Here is a 12,806-nt window from a genome sequence, read left to right as displayed (position 1 = left end):
AGCTGTAACCCAGAAGTGAATGCATGACTGGTCATTTGGACTGGGGAGGCCGAGGTAGCCAGAGGTGCTGCCACATCACTCCTTTGTGCTCTTGGTAGCAGAAATCAGCGTATCTTAACCATGCAGACTGCTGAGCTGCTTAGTCAGGCCTTTTAATTCAGCAAACTACTTTCAATCCTGCATTCCCCAGGGGACAGTTCCTAGCTGTGGCGAATGCCTGCCAGCCTCTGTAGTAACTGGACTGTGTCTGGTTACACAGGTGAGGATCTGTGTCCTGGAACCTTGTTCTGGAAGTTTGCCCTCTGAGCTTGACTAAACTACTCAGCATCTCACAGAATCAGGCCTATGCACACTATGCAGTCTTGAGGCAGCAAGAGGGTCAAGCATGGCTAGAGGTGGGGATAATATGTAGGGTCTTTCATGAGAAAACTTATTCAGTACTTTCAATCCTGATACAACATCCGCTTTGTCATTTGACAAGATGGGAGAGGCTCACAGGAGGGTAAGCTAGTGTCACTGAAGTCAATGGATGGATTTACACCTGTGTTTACCAGCTGAGGGATCTCACCCTGGGCCAGGGCTTCACCAGTCTTGGCAAATCTTAGCAAGATCTCAGCTCAGTCTGAACTGGAACCACACTGGTTTCTCAACTGTCTATTTTGGATGGGGACAGTCACACATGAGTATGTACTTAGCTAAAATGACTGCTGCTTTTGTTTACAGTCCATGCCACAAGTACTAGAAGAGATTTAATCTCTAATTTTCCGGAGGTGAAATCAGGTTCTAAAATCTTGTGGAAAGGCAGATGTAATGGGGGAAGATACTTTTAGCCTTATGTTACGGCAGTCATTGGCAACCTTTTTATGCTGCGGACCAAAATGACCCAGTTTGGGTCAGAGGCAGAGGGGAAGCCACTAGGACTCAGATGCCACTGCCTCTTTTCCCCACAGCAGCACAGGGAAAGTGCCTGACACTGCTGTTTTTCCCCAGGGCAGCCCAGGAAATGCACCCATCACTACTGCTGCCAAAGCTCCACATGTTTGTGAGCTCGATCAAATGCTCCATGGGTTGGACCCAGCTTCTGGACCATAAGTGTCCAACTTCTGTGTTAGGATTTAAAACACTGCACAAAGAGGACTTGCTGTAGTGATCTGTTTGAGAGGAAGAAGCATTTACCCTATTTAGATTTTACCCTGCTCAGTTCAGGCTATGGTACCCAACTCAGCAAACAGAAGCATAACTATCATATGTGCTTGCAGAAAAATCTCTGGTTTGTCCCCAAGTCAGACTGTAACCCAAATCTCCTGTTGTATTTTTAGTCAAAGGGAAAAGACCAATGTGTTTCTAGGCCAAGATCTGCAGAGACAGTTAGGCTCTTATATCCTTATGTAGGTGCCAAAATACATGATCTGATTTTCAAAGGGGCTGAAATAGCAACTTCTATTGATGTCACTGGGAGCTGTGAGATATTTAGCTCTCTTGTAATTTAGGCCAAAGTATCAAAGATACATTTGTTCCACTTGAGTAGCATCTTACTCCAAGAAGTGGCCTCACTGACTTGAGTGGAATGACTTATGCCATAAGCAATGATTCACTGGGCGTGTCTACACGTGCATGCCCATACTGTGCAATAAATATGGCAATTTACACTGACTTGAGCGTAAATTTGCATCATGCAGGTATCAAGTTTATACCTGATTATTTCCTGTGCAGTAACGCACATGTGGATGCCTTAAGGTGCAGTAATACTGTGTGCGTGGACTGACATAGGACTAACTTTAGTCCCAAGTCAGACGACACATAGCGTTAATGCACTTTAATGCAGACACATGTAGACTCTGGCTTATTCCCACTTACTGCGCAGTAAATTTAAGCTAGTATAAATGCATGTATAAACACGCCCACTGTGTCACAACCCTGCACTACATATAGGCATTTTATCATTAATACGGATCCATCATCCTTATCATTAATAAGGATTTAGAAGTATCAAGTTGGGTGCCTGTTTTTGAAAGTCTTTGTTTTTGTGTTTAGTAACACTGAAATAATTATTCTCTTCTCTCAGTAACAGCAGTTTAGGGCTTTTGCTCCACTGGCATTTGCTAGAAAAAATTCAAGGCCTGATTCTGTTCTCATGCTAAAGTAAATCCACTGATGTTAAAACAGCTACTTCTGATTTACACCAGCTTATGTGAGTTTAGGATTGCTTCAGGATCCCCAGTCCAGGAAAACCATTTATCTTGACCACTGTACACTTCACGTGCATATTTACTATATTACAAACAAAGTATTTGCTCATGGTTAAATCTTTCTGTCCTTAGATCTTACTTAAAGGGAACTTCCATTGAATTTAATGGGAGTTTAGCCTGAGGCATGACTTAGGGATTTACCCCAATATTTACAAAATATTTTGTTGAGGAAAAAAGGTTCTGAGTTTCAAGTGCTCAGAAATCAAGTCAGCTATTCATAAAGAAAGCCTGCCCCCCAAAAAAACCTCAAAATGAAAATGCGGTATCAGGTGATCAGCAACCAGCAAACTGTCCAATATAATGCAACAAAAAGCAAAACAAAACAAAAAAATACAAAAAAAAGTCCCCAGTCAGTGCTTAGTTTCCCAGATATGCTGATTTTTGACAGTGACTGAATGACTCTAACCTCTGCAAGACCTCAATGCTCTTTTCAAATCTCCCAGTGTTACTTGCATTTGGCTTTCCTCATTTCCCAGTGTTGGCTTTCAGCCCCCTTCTTCACAGCCCACACTGAGGTGTGCGGCATTGCAGAGTATGCGTTCTTTTGGAAAATCTGAAGACAGATCCACTTTTGCACGCTCTCTCACTTTCCCCTTTCTCCAGAATGTCACTGCTCTTAGGTTAGCTATTGGGTGATGCTGTATGTCAGGTGACAGAGATTCCTTCTCATCCCCTCATGCACTTTGTTCACCATCATTACGTGAATACTACTGTCCTCTGTCATGACTCCGGGTGTCAAGCCAGAAGGCTGCTGATTGCCGGGTTTGCCTGAGGTCATTGAGAATAATCATACTGTAAGTATCGAATCAGCCTGTCTGGGAGAGGCAAAGTGTCAATAAGTTTAATGCGGTTTCTTCCAATCAAGCTTCGAACTCGGATCCGGCACAGGTGTGTGAGAGGCCTTGGTGGCTCTGGAAAGGAGACAGGACTTCAGTGTGAGCGCAAGCACTTTCAAACTGCACAGCAGCAAATCAGCTTCGTTATTAAGGCAGGGCAGTGCTCAGCATGTTGAGCCATTACGACGGCCCGTGGGAGTTACCTCACCAGCAGAGACAAACAACTCACACCACTTAGCTCCAGGGCAGGTCCCTGCCAGCTGCTACTGGGGGTGAAACAAAGGTACTCCAGGGCCGTGGGGACTACTACAGTCTTGCGGATGGAGATGTAGGTGTGGATTTGCTCTGCTACCTGAGAGGAGGGTGGGATTGCAACTCTCTTTTCCCTCAGCCCAGCATGTCAGCTCAGTATCTGGATCAGGTACTTGGGTGTGGTGCTGAGGCCGGGGCTCTTGCACATTACTGGATATGCCACTTCAGTTGGAGATGTGAGATCAGTTCTACTCCCAGCCAGTCGGACACTTCAGCCCTGCTGGGCAAAGGTGGCCACAGCTGGCTCTTGTGTGCCAAAGCATCATGCTGCCAGACAGGGGTCAGAGCTCAGGACTCAGTTGTGTCCCTTGTTCTCGAACTGGCAGGAACTGAGAGGCAGCATGAGGAGAAAGAGAGGAAATACTTCAGATAGCTCTGTGGCAACCCCTCTGGCTGGACTGGGAGCCATGTCCAAGCCTCCTTGGCTAGACTAACAGTAGGCACAATATGAGGCCTCAAAGGTGGGTGGGGAAATGGGGCAGGGATCCCCGGGATGCTGAAATGGGCTGAAAGAATCCCCTTGAAAGAAGAGAAGAAAGAGGGAGATTTGTCAGTGTGTTGGCAGAAAAGGAGAGAGTCTAGGGTGAACCCGTGTGCTAGTGAACCAGTGGCAAAGCACCAGATAATCCCCTGCATTGTAAAATACCAGCCACAAGGATCTGCCAGCTCCACAGACACTGGAGCTGGCTCTACTGGGAACACCGCTGAACAGAAAAGAGGAGATGAAAATATAAACAAGAGGAAAGCTGAGGGGAGTGTTTCTTTTCTTGAAGAGAGAGAGTGTCAGAAACTGCTCTGATCCATGCACTGTGGGGGCATGATCTAGTTCAGGAGCCAGGAAATTAGCAGTCAAGGCTCCTGCATCCTATCCCAGAATCTGTCCAGGACTTGCTGGGAGTACCTAAGTGTACTCCATTTCCCCTTTTGCAAGTAGGGATAAGATTTACCCAGAAGCATCACAAGGGTAGGGGGTGACTATTGCACTAGTCCCAGGCATCCACTTGGAGGGGGCACAGGAACAAGAGGCATTGCTGCTGCCAGCTAGCCTGGCCCCTGCCACTGCCCTTGCTGCCATTACCACCAGGGTGCAGACCCTGGTAGTTAGGCCTCCGCATTTATCCTACTCAGGAGGGTGCTGTGGGGTTTATTCCCCTGACGGCTGTGAAGCCCCTTGGGTCCCTGAGATGAAAGATGCTCTAGGCAGATAAAGTATTAGTAATTTACTGCTGCATTGGAGGGCTTCTGTGCCCACAGGGCAGCCTGGAAAGCTAGGATTATTCACTGCTGCATGCTGACTAACTCAGGGTATGGGTCCAGTATCCAGTATTTCTCCATTGATGACCAGAATAATTAGCCTCAATGGATCAGATTCCTGGCTGATGTATATCAGCTTAGCTGTATCAACAGTGTCATGGGATTTTACACAGTCTGAATATCTGACCCAAAGCATTATTTAAACCTAATGGAAAAATCCCATCGTATACGAAAGGGATGAAACAAAAAAGGTTCTTTATAAATTGCACTAAAACCTCACAGGATTTTCCCCAAGGTTACACATTATAGAGTATTCTGCCTATGAATGGAGATGGCTTCTGACAGGCTGAGGCTTTCTATGTCATTCACTCAGCCAGCGGTGCGATTGCCTGGCCTAGATTCTGTTCTGGGTGACACAGTTCACACCAGCATCATACCTGCTTTTTCTTTAATGACAGCCCACTCTTCGTAGCTGTCTATGTGCTCCTTGAGCCTGGAACAGAGCTGCACATTGCCCACATAATCTAGAAGAACATCAATAATAGGCCCAGCCCAGCGATTCATCTCTGGAGCAGACACCATGTCACAAAACTGAAACAAAAGCCAAAGCAAATGCAGTCAGAGAGGAGAGCTTCTTTCGAAATCTGCCACTCATTTCAACCGTGGGATATGGGGTCCAGAACTGTGTCAGCTACTTCTTTGTATTCTGGCTAGACATAAGACAACCAAGGCCACCTTTTTGGTTGTACCTTTGTGCCAGGCATAAGCATGATTCTCAATTTTCCTTGAAGAAACTTCTGCCAAATTTCCCTTATTACTACTGAGGTCAAAAACACCCCCTCTACCACTGCAGAAGGAAGAGACAAAATCAGTGGATTCCTGAGTGAAACATGGAAGGAGTGCTGAGTATTACACAAGGCATAATATTCCTTCCTGCTCTGCCTCATAGGTTCTTCTTTGTTATCAAGAGGCCATGAGAAGCTGGGTGCTAAGAGAGATAGGAAGAATGACTATAGCTGTCCCTAGGACCTCCTGAGAATTGCTTTGAAGTCAATACAGCCTAAGGTTGTGTTGCTCCTAGTCTGTTGTAGACTACCTGTTCAGAGAATGTGTGGGGCAACTGTTGCCAAAAATGGAATCTTTGAGCATCGGGCTGTTTATTTAGGTGCTAAAATATAGGGCTGTGCAAAACAGCACTGTTCCATTCCAACTTCAGTTTCAAGGTCTGGATGAAACAGTGTTTTGTATCGAATTTCATTTCAAGTCAAAACAGCCTCACTGTTTCACTTTGTCGAAACAGTGAGGCTGTTTTGGTACTATTTTGACATTTCGCCCATCAGGCTGGGGAAAGGAACTCAGCACCGCTGGGCTGAGTTCCCAACCCCAGCTCCATAAGTGGGTTAGGGAAACTCAGCCCAGCTGGAAAGTTTCCCCAGCCTGATTGTGGGGCTGGGGTTGGGAACTCAGCCCATCTGGGCTGACTTTCTTTCCTGAGCCTGATCCTAGCGCTAGGGATGGGAAGTCAGCCCATCTAGGGGCCTGCCAGATCTAGCGCCAGGGATGGGAAGTCAGTCCAGCTGGGCTGACTTCCTTTCCTGAGCCCGATCCTAGCACTGGGGATGGGGAGTCCACCCAGCTGGACTGACTTCCCATCCTCAGTGCTATGGTTGAAACGTTTTGACTTTCAAAACGTTTTGACTAGCCTTGTTTTGTTTTGAAGCTGTTTTGAAGCCTTTTATTTCATTTTGATTTTGCTGTTTCGATCTCAAAATGAGTCGAAACAGTGTTGAAATGAAACAGTTGGTGAAATTTCGCACAGCTCTACTAAAATACTATCTCACAATCCTGATTTTAAGTATCTATTTAAAAAGACTTGACTTGTATAGCTACCTAAATCTAATCCTGTGCATAATATTGTAGGGCTCCATCTATCTCTACTACTGTGCTGTGCAGTGACAAAGCTATCTTAGATGATGGAGAAACACAGGCAAGTTAAGGAGAATTAATTAAGGCCTTGTCTTGATGGTAACAATAGTGCACAGCAAGGAAGGGTGTGAATTTCCAGCTCACTGGGCGTGTCTACACATGGCCGTACAGTGCCCTTTTTACTGCACTGTTATTTACTTTTCAAAGTACTAAAAGACAGTGCAGTAACAGCCCATACTGTGCCGTGCTGGCCATGCAGTTATTTTTGGCCTCTATGTTGCCATAGCACTGCGCTATAACGAGGAAGTGTGTTGCTTCAGTGACGTAGCAGCAGCATCACAGTTTTTGCCAGCAGATGCTATGGTGCCATAACACATAGCTACAGTGCTGTAGCGTCTTGTGTAGACATGCCCACAAGCTACTCCAAATGAACTTCCCACATGAGCACTTTCAGTGTGCACTAAGAGCATTCACATAGGGATACATGGAGATTGGCTAGGGTATGGTAAATTCACATCCAGGCTTATTGAATACTTTTGCACCAGTTAAAGCACATAAGCCCCCCTGTTCAGACTGTCTCAGTCAGAAGTAAAGTGACTTTAGTTAATTTGAGGAGAATTAGTTTGAGGAGCAAGTTATGGTCACTTCACCCATGAATGAGTGTCCACACAGGGGTTTCATGTACTTTAAGCTATGTGTGTCAACTTCACTGCTGTAGCTGAATCATCTAACTTTCCTGGGCAGCCCCATATGAACAAGCCCTGGGAGTTTCCCACATAAATGGGATTTGTGTTATAAATAGCCCTACTGTTCTTCTGCCTTGTCTGGTTACAGGCAGTGCTGTTTGGGATACTTGGGCCTGATTCTTCACTGCCTTGCTTGAGGTGTCACTATTCACAACTGCCTAAAGAAAATGCAGGGTATGTATACAGCACTATCAAAGCATCATCTCACACTGAGGGATAAATGAGATGCTAGACATAAGGCCATAAACAACCAGATCCTCTCTCATGTTTTTATTCTTTTGCTCTTTGTCAGCCCCATATTTGCACACAAATATGTCATTAAAAACTCAGCAGTCATACCCTGCATGTGCCAGAATAAAACTAAACCAAAATGTCTTTCAGGAAGAAGAAAACCACAAAATGTTGCACTTCAGGACGCGTAACTGCTATGGGACTGAAACTACAGTCCAAGGATGAGGAGTTCTTTGCCTTCAATGTCAGCAAAATGGTAAATGCCCTCTAGAGGCATCAGGATGAATTACTCTTCATGTTCTCATTACTAACTTAATTCTTGAAAAATGAGCTGAAAAAGTGATAATTTGTCTGTCTCCCCTTTCTATAGGAAACTGGATGATTTAATGGAAACATAAAATAAAATATGTGTAGACTGATCTCATCTGCCTCTCTACTTTTGTGGAAGCGTGAAGCACTTTCAAATGAAACAGTTGGCTTTAGTATCAGCCATAATAGTCTTCAGTGGTGTGTTTTTTAATTCTGTTTCCCATACCTAGTTATTTTTTATATGTAAAGTCTAATGATTCAGATATAACACCACTTTTTTTTTGTGAACATTTACGAAAAGTCTTGGATAAATCATTCTAGGACATCTGATCTCCTGAAAATAACCAGTGCCCTGATTTTGTGGTGTCAAATTAAGAGATTAAAAACTCAACTAATCTCTTATGTTTTATTTCAAAATATGGCACATTATCAAGCTAAACCACAAAAAATATATTTTATTAGAAAGTGCCCTAATGCTGAGAGGCAAATTTAAAACAATATGTCCTAGATCCTAGGAGTAGGGAAATATTTTCTGTGCTCAGGTTGACTCGGGTCCTCCATTATTTTTCTTTTGCTTTCAGCACAGATCAGATTTTATTTTACTTTCATAGCTGTGTCCTGTTAGTTTATATTGTATACAAGGTGAGAATAGGGCAAGGATTTGGTTTTATGAAGCATATAAGACACTACTAGCCAAGCTAGCCAATAAAATATTTTCCAATTCCCCAATACTTAATAGTTACCACATAGATGGAATAACATTTGTTATTCTATCCATGCCCAAAAAATCACTTTCCATTTAGTGAACTTTTTGGCAATTAATCATTAAAAGTATATTAAAATATACAGCCTGAGATTTTTCAAAGCAGTCTAGAAAATTTAGATACATATTTCATTATAATAGAAAATATATGAGAGATTGTTTTGTTTCTTATGGCATTTGGATGCCACACAATTCCCATTAAAATGAAGAAAAATTAGATATCTAATGTTCTTTGATGGCTTTGAAAATATCAGCCTCTGTGTTTAAATCTCCTAGTCTTATTTAAAACCCTTAATTATGTCACTAGGACTGACTTGCACCTTCCAGAATGCTTAGTAAACCATAATGTTTCATTTAGGCACTTCTCCTAGATTACCTTAGCTTCTAGAAAGGTTAGAAACATAATATTATTTTAATTGAAAACTTAAGGCCTTTGTACATCCCCAAAACTGGCCTGTAAAGTGGCTTAAATGCCTTTTGGTACCGCTTTAATGGAGTTGCTGTTTGCATGCTTGGCTGTGTATTTCACTTAAAATACTTTGGTACGTAGCAAGATAAAACATCTCCAAGGTGTTTCAGTTTGCTACCTAAAGAAGTGCAACAGTGCACAGGGCGCTGGAAACCGATGTGCTCAGGGCTTGGTAGGCCCCATGCAGCTCAGGGACTGTGGGACCCGGCAATAGCCCGAGCAGGCAGGTTCCACTGAAGAAAAAAAAAAAGTGGCAAGCCTGATCTTTTTCTTTTTTCTCCCTGGAGCCTGCCTGCCTGCCTGCCCACCTGAGCTGTGTGGGGCCTGGTGCTTCCCTCTGCGGCTGCGGGGTGGAACTGTGCTACCTTCCGCATTTGTGGCATCCCCCCGGGACTGCCCAGGCCAGGTGCCAGTGAGTGGGTGTCACTTGGAGGGCCCCCTCATAGCTCAGAGACCACTCAGCCTGCCAGCAACTCCCCCCCTCCCCCTGCCACTGAAGAGGCAGGTAAGGATTGGGTCCCCAGCCTTGTGTACATGCCACAGGGGTTTAGTTTGGTTTAATTCTCCCTAAATTGAAGCAATGTTTTTAAAAACCCACCATTTCAATTTAAGGAGAACTAAACTGAATTAAACCCCCATGGCATGTACAAGCAACTTTAGATTTGGCACAAGACCATGCTCCATCCCCAAAAAACATCTATGTGGTTCATTCTGATGTAGGTTGGCATTGAAACCACTGGCAGAGACCATTTCAGGAACCCACTGTTTTGTCCTACAAAATGAAACATTAGAACATGAGATCACAGGTATATATATAGGATGTGTCCACTGGAACACACAGTGGATATCTGAAGTTCAATGCTCAGTTTGTTACCTGGAAAAGTCTAATCTTGAATGGGGTTTAAGATGGTTCTCTTCTGCACAAGGGAAGCTACTACAAGAGCTAATTTGTTTCTTTCATGAGCATTCAGATGCAGAGAGAAAGAAGGGGAAAAGAGCTGATACTGAGGGTAATTTAGTGGTTAGAGTGTTAACTTAGAACTAGTGAGACCTGCCCTCAGTCCCACAATCCTCCACAGACTTCCTGTGTGACCCTAGGAAGATCCTCCCCATCATTAAAGGGAGGATAACAGTACACTGGATTGGGGTGTTTGGATAGGGGTAATGGGTGCCCTGTATATATCACAGATAAGTTAGCCAGCACTTACCTGTATTATGCTTGGCTGTTTGCTCACCCGAGGCTCATTAAATCTGTCCCTTCTATATTCTAGTATGGGATGTGGGGCATTTCCATACTGACACTTAAAACAGGAATTAGCATCGCAGCCCAGATCCATTAGAAACTTTAGCAGAGGAAGGTACTTCATGGAAAACATGATGGTAGCAGGGAAGGTGGTGGGGTGGCTACAAATGTATGCATCAATATTCGCTCCATGGTCAAGGAGCAGCTTCATAGTTTTCAGGCAGCCATGGCGAATGGAGATGAGCAGTGGGTTGAGAAGGTCAACATTGGGGTTGGCCCCAGCTTGCAGCAGCAGCTCTGTGGCAAAGATATTATTGTTCATGACAGCAAAGTAGAGGACACTGCTTCGCCGGTCCTCATAGAGCCGGGATCTCTCAGGAGAAAGGGTGAAGTTCACGTCATAGCCGGCCTCAACCAGCTCTTCCAAGATGTAATCATTATTGCGCTCAGCCGCCAAATGCAAGGGACTGATACCGCTGCGCTTGACTCGAGTGCGACTAGTCACGGGGATCAACGTTGTGACTATCCTGCCAGGGGGATTCAGAAGAGAGCTGTTAGCTTTAAGAAATTTACAGCCAGTGAGAGCTGTCCAGCTGTCAGTGCAAGAGTGGTCCTGATGCTCATGAATAATAGCACAGGCCTATGCTGCACAGGTTACCCCCACTGGTCTAATGATCTGTGGTTGGGAGCACAGGAATGGCCATGGTGGATCAGACCCATAATCAGGTGTGTATAGTGCAGTATACGCATCATACTACATCTGGTGCTTCAAAGAGGGGTGTAAGAACCCTGCTAGGGCAATCTGGCTCTCACATTAAAGCTCATCCTGATTTCTAATACTTAGAGGTTGACTTAAACCCAAAAAGATTTAGGACCTTGTTACATATGCACTCGCAACAGTTGCAAATCATTGGAATGTAGTGACCTATTAAAATTAGTATGTGTTAGGAAATAACCTTCACCTGAGAGGGAACAAGTTTGCAATGCCATAAGGACACTGAACACATGCTAAACTGCTTGAACATGAGTCTGCTTGAGTTTAACTGCAGTTAGTGGGCACATCTACACGTGCATTAAGGTGCTTTCCTGCATATTAAATTTTGTACCTCCAATGTGAGGTACTAAAGAAATGCATATTAGGTTACCTTAATGCACAATAACAAATGTGCATGGTTTATAAGTGCTGCTTAATGCTCAGTAGCCTATTTTACTGAGTATTAGAATAATCACACTTTTTTTACGTGATTCTATAAGGTACAGTAAAATAGGCAGTTACTGCTCATTAAAGTGCATGTGTAGGTGCACCCAGTAAGTGTTACCTTGAATGTGTGATACCACCTTAGATCCTTCATTTTTCACAGGAATAGCAAAGTGCTTCAAATAAGGAGGAAACCAAGCCAGAAATGAGGAAGGTTACATTCAGTTTCTAAGACCCAAAGCCATCTTTACAATTCTGCTGCCAAAACTAACTCCTTGGCCTGGGCACCCCTCTGGAAACTGTGACAGCTCAGTTGTGGCAGTGGCCACTTCATGAGGCTTTCAAGTCTATCCCAGACTGTGGCTAGCCAGAAAGAAAAAAAGCTGATTGCAAAGTGGAAAAATGTGCAACAGAGTTATAAACCCCAATACACAGCGATTGCTATTGGAAATAGCAGTGCCTCCTTAAATACAAAAGCACATATTGAATTTCTATTATTATATGGATTTAATGATAATATAGGACTAGTAATAAATGTATTGTAAACAAACCTACTTCTGATCTTTACAGTCACCAGAGGTGGATAAATGACTTCCAATGAAAATATTGGAAGATCTGTGAGATGAAGTTTGGAAGATCTGTGAGATAAGCTTTCTTCCCAGATCACACATTTTTTGCAAACAGCCTCTTTGATAAAGATCCTAAGCTGAGAATCAAGAAATATGGGGAAGTTGCATGGGGAAATCAACAAAGAGACTGGGGCATTGCAACACACTCAGCATGCAAGGCCTAATTTTAGACATCCTAGTATTCAATGGATTCCTCACCCCACGTGCTCAGGTACCCTGTACAATGGATGGGGAGAGGGAGGCATCAAAGAATGGGATTCACAGATGACAGCAAGCTGAGCTCATTTCCTCCTGCTTCCCTGCAATCTTGTCAGGTCTCCTTCTGAGTCATTACAGGTTGGAGGTTGCAACCTATGACGTAAGGATTTTTATAACACCTATTTAAATCCACTGAAGGCCAATCTGGCAAGATGCTGGGTGCCTCCCACAAGTTGCTGGCCATCTCCAACTTGATGGCAGAGGCAGTTGCTCTGTGCTCCCCAGCTCAGGCTGTTAAGTACATATTTACATGATAAATCCACTGAAATAGTAGCACTGATGTTATTGCTCCTGGGTACCTGTCACTGCAGCATACTGAGCTGGTCTTGTGAGGTGTTGAGCCTCTACTACTCTCATGGACTGCAATCAGAGTTGAAGAGGTT

The 12,806-nt window shown here is 44.0% G+C and overlaps 1 protein-coding gene across 1 annotated transcript in view; it reads right to left on the bottom strand.

The window, feature by feature from the left end:
- Positions 1-1,674: 1,674 nt before the first annotated feature.
- ASB2 (ankyrin repeat and SOCS box containing 2) overlaps positions 1,675-12,806 on the bottom strand; it is a 60,520-nt gene continuing 49,388 nt past the window's right edge. Inside the window, exons 8-10 of the mRNA XM_019518630.1 lie at positions 10,304-10,865; positions 5,089-5,242; positions 1,675-3,160 (exon numbers count right to left, since the gene is read on the bottom strand). Of these exons, the coding sequence (XP_019374175.1) occupies positions 3,024-3,160; positions 5,089-5,242; positions 10,304-10,865 (853 nt within the window). The 3' untranslated portion in view covers positions 1,675-3,023. The remainder of the gene's footprint in view (positions 3,161-5,088; positions 5,243-10,303; positions 10,866-12,806) is intronic.

The sequence above is a fragment of the Gavialis gangeticus genome, unplaced genomic scaffold (genome assembly GCF_001723915.1).
Source record: "Gavialis gangeticus isolate Ggan-Ray unplaced genomic scaffold, GavGan_comp1, whole genome shotgun sequence".
Taxonomy (NCBI): Eukaryota; Metazoa; Chordata; order Crocodylia; family Gavialidae; genus Gavialis; species Gavialis gangeticus.
This window is presented reverse-complemented; position numbering and strand designations above follow the sequence as displayed.